Raw genomic sequence first — 27,630 nt, 5'->3', positions numbered from 1 at the left:
CTCTGCAGCCAGGTTGCCCCAGTGGGAAGCTTAGCTCTGCCTCTGTAACCTTAGTTAAACTATGTTTCCTCTGTGCGTTTCAGTTCCCTTGTCTGTAAAGTGGGGATAAAACAGACCTGCCTTACTGAATCCTTGTGAATTTTAAGTGCATTACGGCATGCAAGTGCTTAGAGCTATTAAAAAAATAAAAACATTCATGACTGATTCTACACACATTCATTGCATGCCTATGGTAAGCCAAGCACTGTGCTACGCACTGCAGTGGTTCCGAAGTTGAAAGTGTTGATCCTCGCTTCAAGAAACCCAGAGTCCAATGGGTCAGAGTCAGAGACACAGGAATGGGTATAATTCAGGGCACAAGTGCTCCAACAGCAAGACTTCCAGGGAGAAGAGTGGTTTGGGGTATAGGTGTGGGGTCAGAGGGCCTGGGTCTGAATCCCAGCTTCCTCACTTTCACACCATGAGACCTGGGTACTGTTAGGATAGAACCTTGCTTATCTGATGGGTGTGAACTCAGCATGGTGCCTGGGTCACAGCGAATGCCAGTCAGTGTGGGCTGTTCTGGTTCTAGGACTGGTGGTGATTACCATCATCACTGGAATTCAGAAAAGAGAGAGACTAAGGCTGCCTGGGTGGGTGGGGAAGGAAGAGCTGTGGAGAAGAGTGGAAAGGACTCACAGGCCGAGGGAAAAGTATCTGAAAAAGAAAAATGATTGAGAGAAGTTGGATTCCCTGGAGATGGGTGAAAAGTTTGTTGTAGCTGCAGGGTGAGTGTAGGTGCCAGATGGAAGCATATGATGATGATTGTGGATGATATGATGATGATTAAGAATATAGAAGCAATGAATTTGGAGTCAGTGAGGCCCAGCACTGGAAGCAGGATGACAGGAAGGGAGAAGAGGAGACAGCCATGGGGTCAGAAGAGGAACTGATCCTTCTGCTGCTGCATTATTTTTACTGATCCAAGACACCTCTTCCTCCTGGCATTGGGCAAATGTAAAGTGACCAAGAGGTTCTGATTGTGATGACCCCCACTGTCACCTCCACTATTCTCTTAGTTTCACCCCTTCTTTCTAGCAAGCCACTCAGCCTTGCTCATGGACAGGTCAGGAAAGTGGAAGTGGGAAGTAGAGTCTTGGGCTGTGGGGTCCCCCCCCTTTCCCTCCCTTCCTCCCTTCTTTCCTTTCTTCCTCTGGCCCTAACATCAAAAACCTGTGATTAGATATGCCTCTGATTCCTTTTTTTAAAAGGAACAGATTATTATTATTGCTTTAAATCATATTAAAAGTGGGCAAATTCCTGAGCCCCTCTGAGCACAAACACAAAGTCCCTGCCATTTCCCCTATTTATTGGCCTGGATCTGTGGTCTTACACTTGCTGGTCCTCCCACATTGGGAAGCAAATGACAGATGGAAACAGATGGAGCTGGCTCAGTGCCTTCCCCACCAGCACATGAGAAGGAGAAGCAAATTATGGACACATACCCATTATGGAAAACAGCCTGCCTTAATCCTCTGACATTATTATGTTCCAAAATGCTTCCAACTGGCCACTTGTGCTAAGGTGGAAGTTGGTAAGAGATAACTTGAGATAGCTGACACTCAAATTACTCAGACCTTAGGGGATGAAAGCCATATTTTTAAAGGTTCTCAAAAGGAGCTGAAATTGGAGCTTCCGGAACAGTGGTTCTCTCTGTGGACTGCCCGTTGGAATCACCTGTGGAACCTTAAGAACTACAGATACCCGGGTCCTAACCACAGAGATTCTGATGTACTTGGCATCAGGATACATAAAAGTTCCCAACATGACCCTAATGTGTATCCAAGGGTGAGAGCCACTGACCCAGAAGATGGTGGCAAGAAAGTCACAAAAATGGTGGCAAAACAAGCAAGAGTCCTAAGTAAATAACTTCACCCAACACTATTCACTAGTTATTCTCTACCAGGTATTGTGTCAAACACCCTAGAAGCTCTGCCTCATTTAATTTTCACAACAGCTCGATGGGGTGGTCCTATGATCTGAATAACTTCAGACGATAAAACTGAGAGCTAAGTTAGCCTGTCTCCGAAGCTCACGCTCTTAATCAGATGCTGGAGATTCTGCCCCGTTAGCAGGTGAGAGCATCTCCTTGGTTTCTTCCTGCACGCCAGGCCCATGACAGTGACTTACAAAGCAAGCTTTTTCACTTTAAAAATAATTGGAAACTATAACATAAAGAACACATAAAGCCTAGGACCTTTTTTTTTTTTTCAATCTGAAGAAGAGGGACCCATCCCAACTGTAATCTAGAGATGGAAAAGCAAGACACTATTGACTGGCCCTTTAAGTGACTGTCTAGAAGGAGTTTTGGGGCTAGGTGAGTGGTGGAGGAAGGTGACCAAGATGACCCTTAAAGCTCTCCACAGTGATTTCTGTGCAAAGCAGCCACTTCTATAAAAGCTCCAGAAGATGTCCCCACTGCCACAGGCTCGTGGGCTGCCAAGCGCGTAGCTGTGGAATCTCTCTTCTAATCAGCTTCAAAGCTCTCAAGAAACACTTTCAAAACGAGATGGTTTTTAAAGTCGATTTCTTTTAATGTTTGGTCTTAAGTTGATGTAGCTAGCTTTGGGAGTTTTAACTAATTTGAACACGCAGATAAATCAAATGAAATCTTTTTTAAGACATGGAATGAACCATGCTGCATAACCCTACCAGTGGTTCTGATATGCACTGAGTTCTTTAGAAGTCAGCTTGGCTCACACTGTATCTCTAATTATCAGGATGTCCACTGATATTGGAGACATTGCAGAAATGCCTTAAGAAGAATGAATCTATATATCAGGGAACTACGTTCTTCTATAATAACATAAAACAGGACAAAAATGTTTACAACACTCAAAAGTGAAATAAAGGAAGACAGCAGGGTCTCACCCCCAACTACTCTATCTATGGTGTAACAGATGTGGAAACTGAAGTAAGATGAATTGCCAATACAAACAGGTCCCACATATGCTGATAATTTTAAAATTAAACATGAGGAGAGCTAAAGGCTCACTCTCCTCCCCCAAAGTCTTGCTCTGCTTGGCCTTGAATCGCTCGCAGGCTAACCACAAACGCAGGGACTTGGTGCCGAAGCTCCGACTTGAGGGACGGCTTACAGCTCCCTCATTAGCCCGAGGCTGACCTGATCCCCAGGTCAGATTAATTAGCTGACCCATCACAGCAGGAGAGAAGATTCTGGATGGACAGTCTATGGGAGGCCCGGGTGATGGAGGCCTTGGAAGGTCCAGGGACTCCAGGGATGGAGGATAAGGCTCCCTCCATCACCAAACCTGGAGTGTTCCCATTTCACCTACCAGCACTACCATCTACCTAGTTCTTCGAGCCAAAAATCCAGTTCCCGACCTTGATGCACCCTTTTCCTTACCACCCAGCCCTCAGCAACTCCTCTAAAATACCCTGCACCTGGCTACCGACCATCACAGTTTTTATAAGTCACCAAGGTCCTGGATCATCCATAGCCTTGTACATTTAGCTCATCTTTAGAATCTTATCAGTTTCCCCTTCCACTCTTTTCCTTAAGCAAGCCCGAAAGATAATCCAATTCATTTATTGTCAAGTTCTGCAGTCCCTTATTACTCAGAACAACTTGATTCTTAAAGAGGCCAACCTAGTTTTCTCTGAACATCTAAAAACCTAAAATAAAAATGTTTGAAAGTGAGCTTCTGCAGTGGTTCTCTGGCTAGCACTGTGGTTACCCACTGTGGAATGCAAGAAGTTAGGAAAAAATGTGTTTGGGGCCCTTGCTTTCAAAGTGCAGAGAGGGAGCTGGGCCCCACAAGCTGCCTCTCCACTTCTCAGCACACCACACCTTTTGCACGCACATGTTCTTCCAGAACCTTTGACAAGAGTGGGGATGAGAACACCCAAGAATAACTGGAGAAATACTAAAACCACCACCACCACCACCACCGACAACAACTTGAGTACTTACTATGTCATGGGCACTTAATTTTAAAACTCTTTAAAAAGCACAAACACGTTGACATACCATGTTTCCACCAACTCAGATATCCTGCATTAATAATTGTGGGAGGCTGAATAATGGTCTCCCAAAGATATCCAAGTCCTAATCCCCAGAATGTTATGTGGCAGAAGAGACTTTGCAGACGTGATTAAGTTACGGAGTTTGAGATGAGGAGATTATCCTGGATTGTTTGGTTGGGCCCAATTGTAATTACAAGGGTCCTTAAAAGTGGAAGAGGGAAGCAGAAGAGAGTCAGAGTAAGAGCAAGGGATGTGATGATGAAAGCAGAGACACAGAGATGCTGTGTCGCTAGCTCTGAAGATGGAGGAAGGAGGCCATAAACAAAGAATGAAGGAGGCCTTCAGAAGCAGTCAAGGAAGCAGAGTCTCCCCGAAGGCCTCCAGAAAGGAATGCAGCCCTGGTGACACCTGGACCCTAGCCCAGTGAGACCCACATGGGACCTCTGACCTTGAGAACAGCAAAATCATACATTTGTATGATCTTCTAAGTCACTAGATCTATGGCACTTTGGTTGTGGCAGAAAACTAAAACAACAACAACAACTGACATGCGTTGAGAGTAGGCTGTGTTCTGAGCACTTTGCCGGAGTCTAGGGCGGGTTGTGCCCAGGAGGAGCAAGGATGAAATGACAACAAAGTTCCTCCTGTGAACTGAAAGGAAAGTCAAGGTTAGATCAGGTTAGAAACCGACTGTCTTTTAAATTTAGCGTGCTTAAGGATAGGAATGTCTTTCAACATTGCTTTGTGACTTGACAATGTAAAGCTTAACTAGTACCTAGGGATTGACTAATTTAGCCTTGTGGGTCTCCCAGAGGGAGCCCAGGAGCTGATGGGGATGGAGTGGGAGGAGGAAGGAGGGTTCCCCCATCCCCTCTTTCACCCAGCAGTTCTGCTTTTAGGTGATTTACATAAAAGTCAAGAGCTCATTTGGAAAAAGGGCTCTGCTGTAAAGAGTTGAGAACCACTGAGTTATATTATACGTGCGAATAAATGATATTTACTGAAAAACATTTGCTCTATAGCAAATCGTATTAATTTATGGAATACATCATATGTAAACATATATACTAGATTTAAGTATTACATTATTACATTAAGTATAATATAATTATATACTCTCTATATTTCAAGTCTACTTAAATAAACACTATTCTTTCTCAGGAAGCAAAATAAAGCTTGAGATCTTGTGCCCTGTCCCTTGGTAGCCTCGCCTGAGGAATCGGCAGTTATTGCTAGTCCCTCAATGGAATAAAAATGACATGGGGCTGAATTTGAGTTTCCAAACCTGCTAATAGAAGGACCTGCCAACAGCCAGAGACTTTGCCCTCCAGGATGGAAGCAGGAAGGCTTCTCTTCGAGCTCCCTCCTTCCTCCATTTTAAGGATGATCAGTTAAAAGCTGATGATGAACCTCCGGGCAAAATCCTCAGTACTACAGACCCCCAGGGAAGGCTCAGGCCCGCAGTGACAGTCTACCCAGCGCACTGCTCCACCACCTGGCTCCCCTGGGATGGGGCTGCAGTCCCAGAGAGGGGAGCAGGAGGAGAAAGAGGCCCATCTGCAGCCTACGTGCTCTCTGGGGGCCTCTCCTTGGAGCCTGAACTGAAAGGACAACTGAGGTTCCAAACTTCTCTGGGGCTCAGCCAGGCCAAGGCAAGTCCTGGCTTTCACAGCTAGTCTGGGATGTGATCCGTCACAAACATGCGCTGTGGAGCACAAGCTCAGGAAGTGAGGCTCTGCCTCTTGCAGCTGTCAGAACCGAATCAGGGGACGCGGGGATCAGGGTGGGGACACTCCGGGGCAGCTGGCTTCTCTTCACCCTGCTGGGGCACCGTTAGTGCTCTACCCCAGGGGTCCCCGTAAGCATTCCGACCAGGGTTCTTCACTGTGTAATATTTGGAATGTTGGGAAGTAGAGGGAAAAGCTCCAAAATGTGGAACAAATAGTAGTTTTTTGTTTGTTTTCTATGAACCCTTTTTTTCCCCCCATTAAGCTTATCAACTTTTGATGGGCAAAAATTGTGCTTCCTAATTATTTTCTCTTTTCTTTCCTTATTTCCTCCTTCCTTCCTTCCTTTCCTCCTTCCCACCTTCCCTCCCTTGCTTCCTTTCTTGTTCTTTCTTTCAGTCCATGTTATGTGGTGCTCATTCTGGTTACTCCTCTGTGCCTCTCTTCCCTCATTTGTAAAACCAGGATGATAATAGTGTTTCCTAAGTAAGGAAACGCTTACTTGTTTACTGTGTAAAGGAGGCTACTGAGCAGACAAAAGGAAGTGGCCCTGTGAATGTGTGGCCCCGAGTGAGTGCTTGTGCATCAGAGTGGGCCTTGCACTCTGTGAGCAGTCTGCAGACTGTCTCTGCTGGTTTACAAATCCTCATGGAGAGAGATGATGCTCGTTTATCTTGGTATTCCCACAGCACCAGGCACATTTTGGATAGCGTATTCCCAAAAGTTTCATTTAAATGAAAAAATGGATAAACAGTAGTGTAAATATGTAGGAAAATGTGCACTGACATTTCAGTAGGAAGAAGCAAGGGCTTTGCAGTTCCCTGGAATTGGGTCCATGGTGTGGACTCCGACTCCCACGAGCCTTGCTTCAAGGCGGAATAGAAATACTTCCTTTCCAGGGTCGCTGTATAACACGAGCTCAGATATGTAACAGGTTTAGACTCATGCCTGGCACCCAATAAGCCCTCATTGCTCCTAACCATATCTCTTTTTGGGAAGCTTGGCCTTACATAGCTGATCTACAGGAAATATTTCCTCCTAGAGACATTTCCTTTGTGCTCTGGAAAATGGCTAAAAGAGCTTTTCCCCAGAGTAAGGATGTGAATTTGCTCATACTGTACTGGTGATCTCACTCTCAGGCTTCAAAAGCAGAGGCAGAGTCTGCCATATGAAAGGTCAAACACTGCAGAGCCAGAAAACGTGAAGGTGTCTGCCAAGTTGCTGCTCAGGGCTCCATGGTGATGGTCCACAGTGCTAGGGCCGGGTGGAAAAAATCTCATTGCGAGTTGCTTTTCCACAAGTGTCTGCAAGGTATTCAGCTTAGCACATCCCTGGGACACTGGTAAGGTAGGCTTGTCGCCCCCAAATACCCTCCCACGCAGCTGGCACCTAATTTTAGAGTTAGACGTCGACATCCTTGGCCCAGGACTAGCAAGGGAAACAGAATGAGACTTATCAGTCATTACAGTGGGCATCTGTGCTCTTTGCTGCCTGGCTTGCATTCTGCCTTTCTTTAGTCAGGTGCCCTCCATTTCCTTCTGGGAACTATGGAAGTGCCTGTCTCTTACTGTCCGTGGGCATAATTCAGGGATAGACACAGGAGGCAACCAGAGCCAATGAGTTTCAACAAAATATTTGCCAGGACTTATTTCTGGGAAGGAGACTCTACCTCTTCACCCTGGTCTTGAACCTGGCATATGGAGCGCTGGAGACAATGTAGCAACTCTGTCTTAGAGTTAGACATGTGGGCAGAACCTGACTGAGATTGGAACCAACACAGCAGAGGGCCGAGCCAAAGGCTGGTGGGGAGATACGAGGGGCAGGTGACAATATCTGAGTCCAGGATCAAACTGTGCCTGAAGCTTACTCCCAGACTTTTCAGTTATGTGAACCAATAAATCTATTTTTTTTAAGTTGTCAGGTTTTCTATTGCTTACAACTCACAGATACCTTATGATATGGTCATTAATAGTAGATCCATTTTTAAAATCTGATTTGTATTGGTAGACAGTGGAAAGAATATGAGAACTCTAGATACGGGCAGACTTGCTTTGGTGGTAGGTTGAAAAATGGACTCTCAAGATGTTCAAATCCTAATCCCCAGAACCCGTGAAGGGTACTTTACATTGCCAAAGACACTGAGCAGAGGTGATGAGGTTAAGGATCTTGAGATGGGGCAATTGTCCTGGATTATCTGGATGAGCCCAATGAGGTAATGACAAGCGTCCTTATAAGAGGGGGACAGAGGGAAAAGCTACAACAGAGAAGTGAGCAGGTGGATGTGACATCCTTGGCAGAAAGGAAGAGACTTGAAGATGCTACGCCGTGGGCTTTGATGATGAAGGAAGAGGCCATGAGCCAAGGAATGCAGCTCCAGAAGCTGGAAAAGGTAAGGAAAAGGATCCCTCCCAGAGCCTCCGGAAGGAGCGGAGGGAGCCCACACCTTGGCTTTGGTCCAGTGAAACTGATTTCAGACTTTTGGCTTCCAGGATTGTAAGAGAATAAATAAATCTGTGTTGTTTTAAGCCACTCAGTTTGTGATACTTTGTTATAGCAATTATAGGAAACTAATACAAGAGGAGGGGTGGCCCCTGTTCCCTCTGTGGGCTGTTACATCTGTCACCCTGACAAACTTGGCTCGGACACAATTAGGAGTAGAGTTAGGGAAGAGAGGGGCTGGGGAACATAAGAAATGCACTCAACCTTTTGCCTGAGGTGAGCTGTGTCGCAGGGATGCTGTCACTGGGTGAGGTCCCACGGGGCAGGCGGCTGGGCCGGAGTCTGACTCCAGCGGCCCAGCTCTTCACCAGCACCTGACCCGCCCAGGGCCAGCTGGGGTTTAAGGATACACATTGCCTGCCCCCACGGGACTCGATAAAGCTATTTTTACTTTGAAAGAAAAATAATCACATGTTCCCCAGACATTTTTATTTTCTTGGTTGGGCCCTTGGGCAAAGCAATGGGCTGCACCTAACCACGGGCTCTGGGATTATCTGGCTCAGGGAGGAGTAAAGGACAGAAGGCTGCCGTGGCCCGCCCAAGAGACCAGGCTGTAGCCCAAATGAATACAACCTGTGCTAAGAAAGGGATTTTTCTGTCCCCTATCAGAAGGCAAAGGAGTCTGGGTCCATCATCTTGGTGCCTCAGGACCCCATAGCTCCAATATTTTAGGATTCTGGGAAAGGCTTCTCTTAGCAGCCCTTTGTACTAAAGGATGAAGGAGAGGAAGAAACACTTAGGGAACCTAAAAACAGTCACTGATTACAGCATGCTGATCGTGTCCAGGAGACATATGTACTTTATAGACATATTTCTTTTAATCCTTGCAACTTCTTTAGGTTTACACATTATTCCCATTTTACAGGTGAATAATCTGGGCCACAGGTAACACGGCTTGGAGCACAGAACTCAGATTTGAAGTGCAGGTGTTTCCTCGTGCTCTCTTTTGTAGAGATGCTATGAAGCATCCTATTCTTATCAATCTGATCAGCCAGACCACAGAATGACAGACCTACTGAAGGGGCACCCAGCTATTCTATTTTGTCCCAGTTTCTCCATTAAACATGCATGTGTGATGGGGACAGACTGTCATTTATTGAAGTCAATCTAGAACCCTGTCATGGACATGAACATGTGTGGACGATGAGCATGTGTTTCTAAGGCAAAGATTGACTTTTCCTCTTATTGAGGGCTTATTTATCATGTTTGTCCATTTTACCTCTTTCTTTGTTCTTAAAACGTGACATGAGGGCCAACTTGGAAAAATATGTGTGCTTAAATAAGAGAGGTGCCTTAAATGTATGAGTCAGAATTGCCTACAAAAGGACACACATGCACAGATGCACGCACCCACACACACACTCACATGCACCCACACGCACGCACACACGTGTACATACACATGACAGGTGTGCGTGCTGTGCCAGGCAGGAATGTCGAGGGTGTCTAGGCATCCTCATATGCCTAGTACAAGGGGAAAAACCTCTCTTCTTTTATTTTTCTTTTACTAACTGTAGGGCTTAGAAGGATTCTAATTGGAAAAGAAAGGTTAGTGTTCATATATCTGGCAAAAGTGACCTTTAGCCAATGGGTGGTTTATGTTTTTCTGATGGCCTGCAGGAGAGAGCCTGTTGGGAGGGCAGGTGGCATATTCTCTTCTTCTATGAAATGTGTACCTACCTACTCAAGGTGACATTTATGCCTTGAAGTTTTCCATTTGACAGGTGCCAGGGAACTGCCAGAAAAGAATCTTAAACCAGTGATGAAGTGATTCCCCTCTTGCTACAAATACCAGGTGGGAGCATTTGGTTAAATAAAAATACTTTTTGAGAATCTACTCTATGCCAAGGACTTTGTGAGGCTCTGAGGATCCAGAGGAGACAGGACAGCCATGGCCGTTGGCCTCCCGGGGTCACGAGGTGGCTGGGAAGATGGACACTGAGCCACAGCTACAAGTGGGATGAGTGTCACCAAAGAGATGGGGCACCTGATGCCCTCGGAGGAGGTTCTCGCCCAGGGGAGAGTCTGAGGGAGATCTTCTTGCAGGAAGGAGGAGTAAGCTGAGTCTTGAGAGGGAGAAGGAATTCGTGAGGCAAGGAGTGGGGGAAAGCATCCCAGTAGAGAGGGAGCAGATGAACAGGAAAGGCAGTGGGCAGGAAAGAAGAGCACGTAAACAGAAAGAGGGTCCATGGGGTGAGGTGAGAGCAAAGTGAGAAGAGCCTGGAGAGGAACACAGGGAGCAGAGCTGTACTCGCACTTTATCCTAAGCACCATGGATATTCCTGAAAGGCTTAAAACCAGGTTTGCTGGCCACTGAGTGGAGGATGGACTGTGGGAGTGTGAGTGGAAGCAGCCCAGTTAGAGGCTGTCTCAATGGTCTAGGCAAGAGGCAATGGTGGCTTGGACCAGGGTAACGGCAGTGGAGATGGGGATGAGATGTGTTTACCAGGCAGACTGGGAGAACTTGGTGATGGGTTTTGATGAGGTGGGTGGGGGTAAGAAGAGGGAGGAATCTAGAAGCCTCCCAGGACTGTGGTGCCATTTACCAGGAGAGGGAGCCCTAGAGGACAGACAGGGAGGGGCAAGGGCAGTGCTGAGTTTAGTGTGGGGCATGTTGGGTACAAATCCCCTGGGAGACATCCTAAAGGGGACATCAAGAAGGCAACGGACTTGGAACTCAGCTGATGGGTTTAGGCCAACATATACATTTGGAAGCCTCAGCAACAGAGGTCACAGAAGCTATGGGAGTGAGTGCAATTGCTGGGAAAAGAGGGCTGAAGGTGGAAACTGAGCCCCAGTACTCCAGCGGAGCTGTTGCTGGCAAAGAGCTGAGAGGGAGTAGTCAAGGGGGTTAGAGAAAAGCAGGAGGGTTGGCATTATGCAAGCCAAGAAAGGCACATGTTTCAAGAAGGAGGTGCTGGCCACAACTGTGCTGATTGCTGCTAAGAGTTTTCTTTCTTAAAAACTCTGACTCCGTTACTCTCTTATGATTACAAATCTCACCACTGCCTCCGAGAAAGAACCCAATTCCCTATCATGGAATAATGGGCCTCTCACACACTTCCTCCAATGTATCTCTTCAGACTCAGCTCCCATAACTTCTCTTACCTTAGTGAAGCTTGCCTTATAGCCACACTAATGTACTCCCTGTTGATTCTGTGGTAGGTGTGTGTAATTTGCCTCTCCAGCATCCATTCTTTCATACATAAGGTTTTTGTCTAGAATCTACTGCACCCCTACCCCTTTCAATTCTTGTGGTTCTGAGGTTACCATCCAAAGACCTTGGTGTGGGGCATGTGGCCAGGCCAAAGCTAGTCAGTGTGTCACCCTCCCCTGACAATGACAGATTAGCATGGGGAATAGCAAATATAATTAAGTCGGTGCAGTCAGAATTACTTTAACGGGAGTTCTGGAACAAAGGCTTGTGCTCTTTTCCAGTGGATTGGAATCTGGAAGGATATGGCCCCAGGAGCACTGGCAGCCATTTGGTGAGAATGAGGCCAACACACAAAGGTGAGCAGACATTGTTTGAGTCCTTGAGTTAAGCCAGGCTGGAAGCCAGAATGAATCTGGACTCTCTAGCTGTGAAAACCAGTGAATTTCCTTCTGTCTGATTTTAATTTTTGCTTAGGGTCAGGTTTTCTGTCATTTGCAACAGAATGATTCCTAAATAATATAGACTTGCAATTCCCATTGCTCAGATTGTTTCTCTGCTTCTCTGTCTGAAACACTAAACTGTGACTTCTCAGTGAAGCCTTCTCGAACTCCTCTGGGCTCTGCCATCGCCCCTCTGTTCTTCCCCAGGATCCGGCATTTCCACATGGGTTACACGTGTCCACTGCAGGGTACACATCTGCACCCCCCACTAGGCCCCACAGGGCAGGGATTGTGCGTGGTTCCGGCTTCTAATATTCCTGATGCCTCATGCAATATCTGGTGCATAAGAGACTCTCTAATTGACTGACTGAATGAATAAATGAATTATAAACAGAGGGGGCAATATTCTGTTTCTATATTTTGCTGTGCAAACAGCCCAAATATTACCATATTCAATATTAAGAGATAGGAAGATACTGATGATACGAATAAAAATGGTTAAGTAAATGCCCAAACCAATGAAAAATTATGTGTATCATCTCCAATATTGGCCAAATAAATTTTCATTATATAAAAAATGTCATTATGGCTTTTTCATGTATGGGAATGGCTTCTCAAAAAAAAAAAAAAAAAAAAGAAAATGAATAAAGCGTGTCCCTTGCTCACAGATGGAATGAACTCAGCTGCACAAAATCTGGTATTCAGAGCTTATTAGGTCAGGTTGGCTGATTTTTCCAAAAATATTTTCAATATTCACCATCTACAGAATTTCATTCCAAACCCAAAGAGTCTAAGGCACTTAATGAGAAGACTCCAAGCTCAGGCTCCAGGACTGGCTGCCAACCTCAGTGCTGGGCTAGGTCGTCATGAGATGCCTACAGAGGCATCCACCGTCATCATTGTGGTGACAAGCCCAGGAAAGGGTAGCTGTCATATATAAAATGTGGGTTACATACAAGAAGCACTAACTAGAAAAACACGAAGCTTCTTCACTTAAGCATGGCCATTCAATATTCAGGTACTGCAAACTAAGTTGTCAAAAAATCAAATAAAGATATATATCAAAGCTCAATTGTCCTGGTCACCCACGAGGGTTTTGAACCAGATACAGCTATTACCCAGGCCTGACTAAAACAGACTGTTTACATTTTTGAAAGGAGTCTTTTCAAAATTAGGGTAGATTCAGATTTACCTTCTAACTGAACTTGACCCTAATTTCACAGGAGAGACTCCTCTGGTCACAAATACTGTAAAGACAATGTTGTGCTTGTGGCATTTACCTCCTCCCCCTATTGTGTATATTTCTGGGCCAGAACGGAAACTGCCACTGATGTACACAGAACAGGCAACATGGAGCTCAGCAAGGCACATACTTGATGTATTGTCCTACTCGACTGTGCTTTGAAATGCATTCTAAGAAAACTCTACAAAGGCTTTATTTTTTAGTGATTAACTTATAGCGATTCAGCCACTTCAATAAAAATTAAAGCGAGCTTATGGGAATGGCTTTGTTAATTTGGGGGTGGTTCGGGGCTTTCCTGTTCAGAAATCTGGGATGGACCATAACTTTAAACTCTGCTATTTTTGTCAGTTATTAGTTGTCAGAATTGAAAATATTCATGGAAGACCAGCACAAAGAATACAGGAAACCCAGTGCAAAGTCTAAAAGGGAAAAACATCCAGCAGAAGAGGAGTTCTGCAGGATTTCCATGCTGGCGTTACCTTATCTGATTTTCCTCGTGGTCCACCAGGAAGGACCAGCGGAACTTCACCAGCAAGGGGCTGGTGTTGGTGATGGTGATGTAGCGGATCACCTCGGTGTCATTCAGGATACAGCCAAAGTCCAGCTCCATGGTCTCAAAGCTCAGGTTGGGGTAATGCACTTCTCCACGCAGGTTCAGGCTGTCTACCTGAGGGTGCTCCACATACTTAATTGCTAGAATTTCTTCTGCCACCCAGTTGTTCAAATCATTTCTGTAGGAAGGGTCAAACTTGACCAGCAGTTTTTTTTCTTCATTAACCTCCAGTTTAATAGGCTACAAACAAGACAATGGGGAATTATCATCTTTTGTACTACTATGCATTTCCAACCTGATACATGGAACAGGACAAGCTGTGTGTGTGCGCACACACACACACACACACTCAGACCACACATGTTAAAATGAAATGAAATATATATATATATGTATATATAAGAATAAATATGTACAGACATAAACATATATATATATATATGAAATGTATGAAAATGAAAGCAAGGAAAATCTTAAGAGAGGAATTATTTGAAGGAAGAGATTTTAGTAACAGTTGGGGGTTAAAAGCATTGAGGAGTTGTAAAAGGTAGAGTCTGCAGTAACTATTATAAAATATTCTTAATTAAAAATAAATAAGATTGTGAAATGCTCTTTCTAGATAAGCAGGAAAAGTTTTTAAAGAAATTTTTATAAAGGCTTTATAAAGCACTGGTGGGGGTAGGGGGATCTGTAGAGAGTGACCCAGAAAGGGATGGATTAGGTAATTTAATTGCTTTTCTAACGTCTGTAATCCGGTGTTATCTACTCTCCACTGTTCTCTATTCAATTTAAGACAATACTCCTGAACTGTACAGAATTTGTTTGGCAGATTTTGTTTTTTACTCTCTTTGATTCAAATTCCCATGTGTTCCTTGATGCCAGTGACCACAATAGTACTTTCCCATGGAAAGGCTGGTTATGATGTGACTTTCTTAGGCACTGCTCACTTCCCACATTTAAATGGCAGCAAGTGCCCCGCGACAGTTGTGAGCAACACACACAAGAATCAGGCTGTTTCAGAGGGCGCCTCTGCCCTAGGTTTAATCAGATCAGGTATTTAAGGGTTTACTTCAGTGACATGATTAGATCATTTCAGTTGATAAAACCAATCACCTGATTCAAGAATCAGAGGGAGGGTAATGACTATTCAATGGGCCTAATCTCATCTAAAGGCCAAGCCAATTCCCCACCCTTTTATCTTCCAGCTGGGTGTGTGTGGCTCCTTACAATTCTGAACCCATTCTTGACCTGAGCATCTGCAGTGCTTGGTATTGCACTGCTTGGTGTTCATGTATCTTTGAAGATTGACTTATACATTGTTTCCCCAGAGGAGTGATTTTGTTGTTTTGTTGACGTGATATAATCCATAAAAATTTACATTATATATAAAAGCACAAAGAGGAAATTAAAAATTCATCCAAAATTTCACCACATGTTATTTCCCAGAGTTCACATTTTAAACATTTAGTCCAGACATGACAGATGGCTAAATAAAATTTTTTAAACATGGAATTAAACTGTGTATACTATTTTATAAAAAATGTCATGTTTGAATTTTTTCTCAAAAAAGAAAAAAAATCCAAGAAGTGCCAGACCCCACTCGAGTCCAAATCCTGACTCTGACCTTGGGCAAATAAGGGAGCCTTGCCTCAGTTTCTCTGTCTATAAATCAGGAGTAATAATAAAATCTGCCTCTTCTTAAGAGAATGAGCTGATATATTTGTAATGTGTTTGGAGCAGTGTTCAGCACATATTGAATGCTATATAAATGTTAGTTATTACTATTATCCATTTATGATCAAGAAAAAAGATGGTTAAACATTAAGCAGTTTCAACTTTAGGCAATATCTTATTGATCCCTGGCTATAAAATGGCCTAGAGTTAGCACACTTATGCTTCCCTCGCTTCCCAATTTTATTGGTTACAGCGTAATTTTAGTAAGTTGAGGTTTAAAACATAACATTTACATTCTGTTCTGAAATCCTAACTGTCACAGTTGTTTAACTTCAGTTCTATAGTTAAAGGGACTCTGTGCTCCCTACTGGTCTTTCCCACACAGTTGTGTGTGTGTGTGTGTTTTCATTCCTAAGTGCCTTATTTGGTTCTTCTCCTGGTAGGCTGTATTTATAGCAAATTGGTTTTTCAACAAGAGCACATGAATGCTGTATTCCTTGATTCCTTGCATCCTGAGAGTATCTGCCTGTTATCTTTATATTTGAAGGACACTTTGGCTGCTTATAAAATTCCTATGTCACACTTTTTTCCTCCCTCAAAACTCTGAAGCCATTGTTCTGCTGTCATTTGGTTTTGAGTTTTCTTATGGAGAAGTCTGAAGCAGTCTAAAATCTTCTCCTGATGGGTCTCTTTTCTGCTTAGATGCCAGAGAATTCTTTGGCTATCAGTGAAGTCCAGCAACTTCACTAACATATGTCTCACTGCTGAATGTTCTAAGTCATTTTGTCCTAGGACAGGATGTGACCTTATTTTTAAAAATCTTTAAAAATATATTTCATTTACATTTTGGAATAAATAGATTACTGAAAAGCAAGTTACCCCCCCCTTACCCAAGCCAGCATGTTTTCCTCCCCTGAGGTAACCAAGGTTACAGTATCTTGTCTATTCTTGTAAAGAAGTTCTATGGCTACAAAATCACATTTATACGTAGACTCTTTTATTTTTTACACATACGAGAGCATACTATATATACTGTTCTGCACTTAGCTTTTCTCCCTGGGAGATCACTCAATGTTAAGTTCATATGGAACGACCTCATTTTTTAAATTGCTTTTTATTAGAGCAGTTATAAATTTATAGAAAAATCATGCATAAAGGACAGAGTTCCCATATTAATTCTCCCCCCTCCCCAGAGTTCTCCCTATTATGAACATTTTGCATTAGTGTGGTATCTTTGTTACAACTGATGACACATTATTATTATTGTCACATTATTAACTACAGTCCATAGTTTACATTAGGGTATACTCTTTGTGTTGTACAGGTCTATTCACTCAATATAAGTGCATATGGAGCTGCCTTATTTTTTTTTTTTAACAGAATAAAATTGTATTTAATTCCATCATATAATTGTGCCATCATTTATTTAATCAATTTCCTTTTGATGTATATTAGCTCCCAATCTATTACTCTTAAAATGAATATCCTTTTATATATATCCCATCTTGCATGTTGTATCTGTATCTATAGGATAAATTCCTAGAATTGGAATTACTAGGTCAAAGGGCATGGGCATTTAAAATTTTGATAGCTATTGCCATATTGCCCTCCAATATACCCTAATACTGTAGGAGAGTGCCTGTTTTCAACATGCTGTCCCTAACAGAGAGTGCTATCAAATTTTTGCTCTTTGCCAATCTGATAGGTTAAAAATGTACTTCATAATAATTTTAATTTGCATTTCTTCTACTATGACTGAGATTGAACATAAAAGCCATTATATTTCCCTTTCTATGAACTCTGTTCATTTCCTTTGCCTAATTTTCTACTGGGCTGTTGATATTCTTCTTGTTGATTTGTAGAACCTCTTTACTTTTCAAATGACATGTGTGCTTTTATTAAAGTTTATAATGCAAATAATATACAAGATCAAACAGTATTACCATTCCAACAACCCAGAGGCCACAATTCCTCAATTCTTGTAGCAAGATTGGTCTACTGAACAGTTTCCTTGGGCAGGGAGAGGACCATTAGGCTGTGGACACACCCCAGATACCAGAATGCTTATTCTGGGGTTCCAACACTGACACTAGAAGCATAAGATTTCCCCAAATATTTTGATCATTTTCTCTGGGGAAGAGCTCTTACTCTTTTTCTCTTGGGATAAAAGCCAGCTGCCCATGCTATCTCTGTGGGATGGAGGAGCACAGCTGTCTAGTGCACACGGACAGACCTTCAAAGAATCCCTCTCTTTTCAGCACTCTCCTCATACGTGTTGCCTCTGAGCCCAGAGCTCCCCAGAGCCCTCTGGGCAGAGTGACTCCCACATCTTCTACAGCCTCATTGGATAATTTACTAGGATGCAGGTTTTGTGCTTTTTTTCAACCCACTCCAATCCTCATTCTGTCTTCTAGAAGTTTATTTAAATCTCTCATTATTTGTTTAGACCCATCCTCCTTCTGCTTTATTTTATTGCTCTGGGTTCATTCCCTTTTGAATGTTTCTATTTTTATCTTATTATGATTGCAGGAAGGACAAGAATAGGCCTGGTCTACCTCCAGCCTGAGGAAGATGCTTATGTCTGCATTTCTATTATTCTCATCCTATGAATTCTATGAGTTCACTTTTCATCTCCTCTGAACACTTGTATCTCATCTTTGAGCTTTTTTTAAGGACGGGTCACATTATTTGTAATTTTTTTGAGACTGTAGAGAACTACACGTTTGCGTTTTTGCTCTTCTTCTTTGGGTAAGTCCCCTCGCAGTTCTTGTTTCAACTGCCTCTTGCTTATGCTGGTTTCCTCCTTTTTTTCTGTTTAAAGATCTTAGCTGGTTTTTTCTCAGCTCATACTTGAATGAGACCCCCTAAGGAGTCAGTGGGAAGGGGCAGTTCACAGCTGCCATTTGGGTATTGTCTGCAACACCCTATCTCCAAGCAGTTCTATCATGGCTGCCCTCCCACTGCCCGCCATGATCCTCCTCCCTTGAGTGTGGCTCACAGCAAATCCCCTTGAGTCACAGGCTTCCTCTTCTGAGATCTCACAATAGCTGCCTCCCCTCTCTTCCTCCTTCACACCACTTTTCCGTCAGTGGGCTCCCTATGCTCAGGGGCTGAAAAACGTGGTGCGCGGGCCTCGCTTCCCCTTTGTTCATCCTCTCTGACAAATCGGCAGCGTCACCTGCCCCGTAGCCCAGCCATTCCCATTGGCCTCCTCATGTCCAGCAAAGGATCATGGGACTGGCCTTCTAGGGCTGCATCTCCTTTCCTACGTTTAGAGCCTCAGGCTGCTGGCCAGGCTGGCCTCCTAGCTTCCTCTCTCAGCCTGGTTCAGATTTACCAGTACTTGGAGATGTGCTTGCTTGTTTGGGAACTGGGGTTGGGCTATTTCCTTGTTTCTTTGGCGATGGAGTTTTGGTTGGATGTGAGGGAGGGGAATTAAAAGATTTTACTGTCATTACTAGAAAGTCACTGCTTTCTGAAGATTGGCTTTAATATAATGGGCAGGACTGAAAGGGTTATGATAATGAACTGGAAGTTCTTATGCCATTATGATAGTTTTCTTGTAATTGATATTAGCATTTACTTATGACTCACTTAAAATTTTCTGTGTTCTTTCCTGTTTGTGTTCTTGAGTCTTTATGTTTTTCTGCACTGAAACAAGGTGGTATATCTATATTATTCTCTTCCTTTATCACACACAACCCCCCAAGGAGCTTGTTGTTGCAGCCGCCTGTCACGTTACCTCAGGAGTTATGGGCAGCAGGGATTTATCAGTCTCACAGACAAAGAAGGGTCCAGATGTTGAGAGCAACACATTCACAGGCAAGGTTGAAATGTTCTTCATGACCAAGGGCCGGTAATCAGGTTCCAGGACAGCATTTGGTTTCTGTGGAAAGGAAGATAAGGAACCAAATGAAGTTATGGTAAGCACAGTGAGCTTTAAGAAACAAAAGTCTCACATTCATCGTCAATAGCAGAATTGGCAATTACACACACACACACACACATTTGCAGAGGTTAAGATAAATCATTTGGAATGTATGGTGACCTACTGAGAAATGAACCTGCATACTGCAGAAAACACAGATTAGATTTCTTACACTCTTAATGATTCGCCTGGTTGCCTCTGGATATAACTACTGCTGTGGAAGTTTCCATGGTGTCATAAACAAAGTCTAATCAATTAGTGATAGCTCTTATTGAAAAATCTAGGTGTCATTATAATGACTAAAACATTTTGCTCTTATATAATATTTTATTTCCATGCTTAAAATATCCAAATTGCAAATATACTTGCGTTTTTATATTGACAAATGCTCATAACTATTTCCCACAAAATTTTCCCAATAATACTGTAGAGCTAACTTAGAATCATCTTTTTGCCCTGTTAGATATATTGGATTTTAATTTTTCAACTGATGAAAGCATCAGAAATGGATCTTGAAGCAGAAGTTTCCTGTTAGACTGGATTTTCCCATGCTGCTATTGGGTCTCACATTACTTCCTGTCCATCCCGGAAAGGAGTCCTTTTAATAGCCACAGAATGTGACCATCAAATTTGACACAACTGTTTCCAATAAATATCTTTACTGATTATTTTAAAAAGGAAGAATTAAAACAAAAACAAAAAAACAGAGGAATGAAACCTTACTAACTGCAGCAGGAACTCTTGTAGTACTTTCTTTCTGGGTTTTATGGAGTTTGATACAGCATCCTGTAATTGAGACCTTCATCCTGCCCTTTGTCCTGCTTCTCCAAAGAGAAGCTCCCTCCAAGTATTCCCTGTCTCAATATGCTGGTTCTTCTGAAAACTCGAGCCTGTTTTCCCCAGACCTCTTTGTTTTGGTTTGCTTTTTCTCCATATACTGATTTCAGATAAATCTTCCTGACTCCATATTATTATTTGACTCTGTCTTCAGGTTCTTTGCCTAGCAGCCTCCTTGCACTGTGGCTCCCAGGCCCCTGGCTCTGGACGAGCTTGGATGATCAGCACCTGATGGCTTGAGCTTCCTGCCTTAGTTGTATGCTACTAGCCCCCTTCAGACTCCCAAAGTTGTTTCAGGGGTTCAGTCTGGCATATACAATGCAGCACCAGCCTTTGCTTCCCTCCCTCTAACATGGTAATATAGATACTGGACTTGCCTTGCATTTGCAGACTGCACACTACAGCTGGAGGAATGAAGCAGTGCTTCGTGACTACCTAAGAAAGTGCTGCCCTGGGCTGGAGAATTGACTACCCCATGACCTTCCTGAAGGCTGCTGCGTCACTGCAAGTAACTTTTGAAGTGAAGAAGCCACACTTGGATGGTTTTGGCAAGAGGCCATTCTGAGGTTAGCGATGAGAAGGAGCTGAGGCACAGAGAACCTGTTCTATTTTTAAATGATCCCCTCTATCTGGGTTGTTTGTCTTCCCAAATATCACCAGACAGAATTTGCTGCAAATTTGAAGCAAGCTGGCTGCTAGTTTCAATTGACCTTTTCAATCCCACAGAGATGTGGTTTCATCTCCATGGCTTAAGAATGGTACAATAGTTATAAAGCAGATCGAATCTGAGGAAACAGCTATAGAGAAACACTTCCCATAGGCAGGGATGTATCATTATATTTCAGTGTGCTAAATGAGAGACACAGCTTTGAGCCAGAAACAAGGAGACAGAATAGATAATTGGGTGTTACACAATTAAATCTGAATACCAAGATCTAGGAGATCCTTTGCACACTCTGGGTAATGAAGCTGCATTTCGTCAGCATCCCTGATATGGATTAAATGTGAGCAGGAAATGAACAATGAAAAGTAAAGCAATGGGAGAGATTTCATACTTTTGGTATTTGGGGGGAAGGAGAGAAGGGTGAAAACAAATAGGTAAGGAGTTGTGACTCAATTCATTTTTAATATCCAACAAGAAGTTACTGACACACTCAAAATTTTTACTTTTATATTTCAGTCTAGTGATAAAATCAAACAGTAGATATTTAAACAAGAATACGATTTAAAAAAAGAAAAAGAAAAAGGAGTATGAATTTAAAGAGATAAAAGGACTACCTACATATTTTTATGCTCTAAGAAAAAAAAACCTAAGAAATCAAGCTGCATTTTTATCATGTATTATAATATCTTGTATATAATAGCTATTCAATAAATATTCAGTGAATAACTAAATTCAGAGAAAGCATTACACCATCAAATTTGACACAACTGTTTCCAATAAATATCTTTACTGATTATTTTAAAAATGAAGAATTAAAAATAAAACAAACAGAAGAATGAAACCTTACTAACTGCAGCAGGAACTCTTGTAGTACTTTCTTTCTGGGTTTCCTGGAGTTTGATACAGCATCCTGTAACTGAAACCTTCATCCTGCCCTTCAATGTCTACCCTCCTCACCAGTCTGTTAAGCCAGGAACCCATCTGCTGTGTCTTGGCTGCCTAGTCTACTGTAGGTGCCTAATATACAGTAGGTATATAAAAATTATTTGTTAATTTGAATTGAACTTACATCTCTTGCATCTCACCTTACCTACTAGACTATAAGCTAGTACCTTACAAGTGGTAGGTGTTCAAAAGATACTTTTTTAATGTGAACAAAATATAAGAGAATACACTACAAGAATAAATAGTCTTGAAAATTCTCCTGCAAAACTCCAGGTCATGGAAGGAACCCCTGTTGACTTCCCCATGACCAAATTAGGCTCTGTCGCAGCCAATATTTTTGCATGACAGCACTGATCACACTGTAGGACTCTGGCTTACTTAATGCTTGGTCTTCTCAGTAGGCTGTGAACTCACTGTTGTATCCCTACACAGTGCCTGGCACATGGCAAGCCTTAATAAGTATTCCACTCGGCAGCCAGGGTGACTGTTTTAATGAATAAATTTGACCAGGTCATTCCCCTCCCCCAAAGCCTCCAATGACTACCAAGAACAAAACCAAAGTCCAGAACATGCCTTCCAGGCATGCCACACACATCTGGCCCTTGCCCTCTTCTCCAGTTGATCTTGTGTCATTCTTGGCCCCACTCACTATTTTCTGTCCAAGGTGGCATTCCAGTCCTTCATGCTTGCCAAGCTTTTTCTGGACTCAGTCCCTCCATGTGGGCTGTTCCCTCTGCCTACAACCCTCCTCCTCCTTCCCCATCATCAGATTAACTTCTGCTAACTTCTACTTTTCCTTCATTTCTCAACTTGAAACACCTGCTCAAGGAAGCTGCCTGTGACCGCATCCAATGAGGCCATGTCTGCTGATCTACGCTCTCACAGTGGCTTATACCTCTTCTTCACGGCATTGTTATCACGTAATTCAAATAATTAAATTTTAATAATTTGTTTACAGTCTGTAACCTTGACTAGTCTCTTAGCTTTGACCATACCTGTCTGGCTCGTATTTTCAGCACCAGCACAGTACCCTACTCAGAACGACATTCCATACATGTTTATTTTGAACAGTAAATAATTCCATGATGATGCCTTCCTAGGAACAGGTCAAGTCCTACTGTGGTATCACCCCCACCTCTTCACTGTCCCAAACCCCTACTCTGAATGGCAGTCATTCCCATCTCTTCCCTGTCCCTTGCCTCTCCCATTTATGCTTGCCCTTAATGGCCATATAAAGCAATGGCTAGAAAGGACCGTATAAAGAAAAGTGTTAATCAAATCGTTTAAGTTGATTATTCTCAAGCAGGAATAGGTTATTTAAATAACAGCTTACCTGGTATCTCAGTTTCCTCATGTCTCTCCTGGGAATAATAAGAGAACCTACTGCATAGGATTGGTGTGAGGGCCTGCTTGGAAAATGTACGTAATGAACTTGGCACAATGCCTGCTCACACTAAGCAATAAGCAGTAACTATTCTTACTGATTGTTGTAATTTTCAATAATTCTACCCCAACCCTTTCCATCCTCTGATGCTTATTTTACCTAGTTAGAATAAAATGACTTACTAAAATGCATTTCAGTGCACCAGAATACCCCCTTTACTTTGCTTTTGTATGTCAGGAAAGATGGAAGTAGAATTTCCATAGCAATTTATATTTCAAAGGATTGTAGGATTAGGTACAGGATTTTTAGTTCAACGAGGACCGGCCTCTGAAGCTTCAGAAAACATTGGCTGGGTAATAGGTATATCACGCTGTCCATTAATCTAGCTTCCAAAATGAAAATGAGCATACTGACCCCCAGTTGGTATACCCAGTCCTCTCCAGCACTGCCCCACTGACCTTCTCCAGTCGGTATATGAGCTGCTTGGTGGAGAGCTGGATCAGAGGCTCTATAAACTCACAGATGATATTCACAGCCATCACCAGACTCTTCCCCTTTTGTGCCCCTATGATGGCATGGCAAACCAGCTTTTCTTTGACAACCTGCGGATAAGATACACCAGCATATATGCAACAACCATAACTTAGAAAATTTAATGATCCACCGAGAGCAAACTGATTCCCAACAACATCCCTGGGGCTCCAGGGAAGAGTACATTTTTCTGAATAGCACATTTTGAGGATTCTTCTCTGTCACACAGTTATAAAATGTGAGTGGTTAAATATGACCTTGATAGATCCTGTGTTTATTTCTGACTGCTCCTTAGGACACAATTTCCATTCCATTCAACCAATATTTATGGAGCATCAATTATGCATCAGGGACCGTGTTGGGGGCTGGGCAACAATACAGTGAGGAGCAAGGCAGATAAAAGTCCTTCAAGCGGTTTACCGTTCAATGGTAGTTACATGGTTTATAAACCTGGTAGGCAAAAATTTGCTTTGCATACTTGTATTATACTTAAAAATAATGCCACATAAGCTAACATTTCTTCGGTCCAAAGAGGCCCAGATTTTAATAGAGTAGAAGGGACCAAAAGGGAATTTATATCATGACTAGGGAGTACTCAAGAGAGTACTCAGGTTTCTGATGTTAATGAATTTAAGTCCCTTCTCAATTTTTTGTGGTAATTTTGAAGGACATTTAGTAAATTCAACCGAATTTAGTCCCCCAGGAGTTCAGATTTAATGTCTTTTAAAAATATGGTCACCTCTTGGTAACCACATTGAATTGTGTTCCTGCAACAGGCTGTCAGTGTCTTGAGATCAGCGGCTGCCTTCTACCCCTCTTTGCATCCTTAGTGCAGTGTTTGTCACCTAGTACATAATCAATAAATGTTGGCTGAAGCCCTGAATAACAGAGAAAGAGCATATTATTTACATATTCCATAATGGGAGATAACCTCTTATTTTCATTGAGGATGTGTTTTACCAGAAAATTCTCTGAGAAGAAATAATGAATGAAATAAAGTGAAATCTGTAATGCTAGAGAAGCTAAGCAATGGACTAGCTTCTCATCTTGTTTGCAGGGAGACACATTTCTTAATGTTTCCTATTCCATGAGGAGAAAATTCAATATCACCTCTTAATTATGTGATGCAAGTAGTTGCTTAAGCAGGCATCATTCCCCATTGACAAAGTCTGCATCTGTGGGGAAGAAAAGGCTCTTATGTGAGTTTAAAAGTTTTTCTTTTAGGTTTTAGATGGTTTCCAACTTCTAGAGGTGAATAGGAATAAAGAGATACATGGTTTGGATCTACAAAACCTTTAAGTAGAATGGTGATAATTAAATTAAAGAGCAGAAAATCAGAGTTGCTGAAGATAAACACAGCTCTTTTATTAATACATAAAAAGATGATGATTATAAATGTGAGGCTGTTGTGGTCAGGCAGAGAGGGGAGAAGCCGGGCATGTCCCAATACCTGGATAGGAGAGATGGTTCAGATTGTCCATAAAACACCCTTTTAGAATTAATATTAAATTAATACTGCTAAGTGTTAATAGGAGGATTAACTTTGGCTGAAAACGAATTTTCCCCTACCAGAGACTTTCTTCTTGATCACTGCAGACCTGGAATGAGAACCTGCTTTAACTACCACTTTTAAAGTTGGGATCACAGTAGCTATAGAAATAAACAGTAAACTGAGCAGAGCTGAACCTTGAAAACAATGGAGCTGCCATGGTAACTCAGTGCTGTCCCCAATTCTTGAGGCACCAGGTCCTTTCTTCAGATAAATGTCAATGCACTCACATAAGAGATACCTATAGCAAAGATTTATTTAGGAGAAAAATAGTGTCTGAAAGTGCTGTCCCCTTACCCTAGGAGTAGCAGAATAGCCTTCGAGTATCACGTCGATCGTCTGGCCTGGGTACAGCTCCATCCTGACGGGGTGGAGCTGAAACACGGGGCTGTGAGGATCCCGGGGCTGGGAGACCTTGGACTGGGGCTGGCCAGCAGCTCGGCCCTTCCTAGCCAGGCTCTTCTTGCTCTGCTTTTGCCGGGGATGAAAACCGTCGTTCATCCAGAACAGCTGCTGGACCCGACGTCCCTTGTTGGTAAGCTTGAAACGGTAATAATAGGTGTCCAGGCTGGCAAAGAGGAGGCAGAAGTTGAGAGGACTCAATTTAGGGATATTCTGTTCAGTTATATACCCTTGGAATTTACTTGCTTGGAAGTATTTAAAAAGTGAACAAAAAATTACTTTAAAAAAATGTAGGAAGGCTAAATCATGACTCTGCTTGGAACTACCACAGTGATGGGACAAGGTAGCATCTACTCATGCGGTCAACTGACTAGGAGTCAGAGACCTGGGTTTTGTCCCAGAGTCGCCATCACCAGCTAAGGGGCTGTGGGAGAACTTCCCCATCCACCTTCACTCTTTCCTAGCAGGTCAAGCACACTAGAGGACAACTGACACAGTTCATGTGAAAACCAATCTACTTTATGAAAAATGGTTCTGACGAGTGAAAGGAAAGCAAGACACTTACTGGAGGAGAAGCATACTTCAAATTGTGTCGGGAAAATCTCTATGGACTGGGTGAAATTGTCTTGAGTTGGGCAAACCTGAAGGGATCTTGGAAGAAAAATAACACATATCCTCTAAGCCTTCCCACAGGTCAGGGGGATGGTAAAGGGCGAGAATGCCATCTGGACTGGTCACGTCTCTAAGACCAAGATACTTTAAAGATGCTACTATTTCACCTATTTGTTCACTTGTTAGTTAATTTGTTCATTCACTCATGCAACCATTTATTCCACAAATATTTATTAAGGACCTCCTGGCTCTTTGCTAGACACTGAACATGACAGACTCAGTCTCTGCTCACCCACGGTTTACTTCCATCAGGGATTTCCAAGATCTTGGATGGGGTTTGTTCTGGTTTGCTAATGCTTCACTGGAGGATGGCCCATGGCATCTGGGAAACCTCTGTTAGCTGGGAAGGCACATGGCTGGCATCTGCTCTGGAGTTTTGGTTTCAAAATGGCTTTCTCCCAGGACGCTCCTCTCTAGGCTGCAGCAGTGAGCTCCTTCTGTCTGAGCTCTTATACATTGCTCTAAGAAACTAATCAAGGCCCATGCTGAATGGGTGGGGCCACACCTCCATGGAAATCATCTAATCAGAGTTATCACCTACAGTTTGGTGGGTCAAATTTCCATGGAAACAACCTAATCCAAAGGTTCCAACTTAATCAACACTAATACATCTGCCCCCACAAGACTGTATCAAAGAATACGGCTTTTTCTGGGGGACATAATATAGCTAAACTGACCTGAGGTTCAAACATATTTTTGTTTGTTTTGGATATACATATATTTTTACTGATATAGACTTACTTTAAAAAAATTTTTAGGGGGAAAAACTCATCTCAGGACTTTTTTTTTTTTTTAATTTTTTAAGCTTTGATAATTTCATCCTATCTGTTCCTCCTTAGGAAATGACATAAAATCTAATAAGTTGAAGCATCAAATAAATAATCAGAAGGAGTATTTACCAGTTGTCAGATGAAAACATTTCTATCAAAATATGTGTTTACTGGGCATGGTCATTAGAATATCTTTACTAAGCAGTCTGAATTCATGGCTAGGGCTAATATTAAATAATTATCTACTGCTGATAAACTAGGCTGGGACTCTTGTCACTTATTCACATTATTTCTTCCTATCATTATAAAAACCCAGTAGTAAGTATGTATTCCCATTTTCTAGATGAAGAATAGGAGCTCTGAAAAGCTAAGGGAGTTGTCTAAAGGATAGTATATAGGTATTTCTTTAAACCAGGGCTTGGCAAACTTTTTTTTCTGTAGAGGGCCAAATAATAAACGTTTTAGACTTTATGGGTCACCTGGTCTCTGCTGCACCCTATTTGACTCTACCATTGTGGTGTGAAAGCAGCCATAGCCAATACGTAAACAAACGAGCATGGCTGTGTTCCAATAAAGCTTTGTTTACAGAAATAGGGAGTGGGCTGTAATTTACTAACCTCCTGATTTTG

General features: G+C 42.6%; 1 protein-coding gene across 11 annotated transcripts in view; it reads right to left on the bottom strand.

Moving 5' to 3' along the window:
• HYDIN (HYDIN axonemal central pair apparatus protein) overlaps positions 1–27,630 on the bottom strand; it is a 534,664-nt gene that overhangs the window by 198,055 nt on the left and 308,979 nt on the right. For all 11 annotated transcript variants that reach the window (XM_037815908.1, XM_037815907.1, XM_037815906.1 and 8 more), the window contains 4 exons: positions 25,455–25,725; positions 23,536–23,679; positions 19,062–19,205; positions 13,572–13,885 (listed from right to left, as the gene is read on the bottom strand). In XM_037815908.1, the coding sequence (XP_037671836.1) occupies positions 13,572–13,885; positions 19,062–19,205; positions 23,536–23,679; positions 25,455–25,725 (873 nt within the window). The remainder of the gene's footprint in view (positions 1–13,571; positions 13,886–19,061; positions 19,206–23,535; positions 23,680–25,454; positions 25,726–27,630) is intronic.

Source organism: Choloepus didactylus, chromosome 22, assembly GCF_015220235.1.
Source record: "Choloepus didactylus isolate mChoDid1 chromosome 22, mChoDid1.pri, whole genome shotgun sequence".
Lineage (NCBI taxonomy): Eukaryota > Metazoa > Chordata > Mammalia > Pilosa > Megalonychidae > Choloepus > Choloepus didactylus.
The sequence above is the reverse complement of the archived record's forward strand: the minus strand, read 5'-3'. Positions and strand labels throughout refer to the sequence as shown.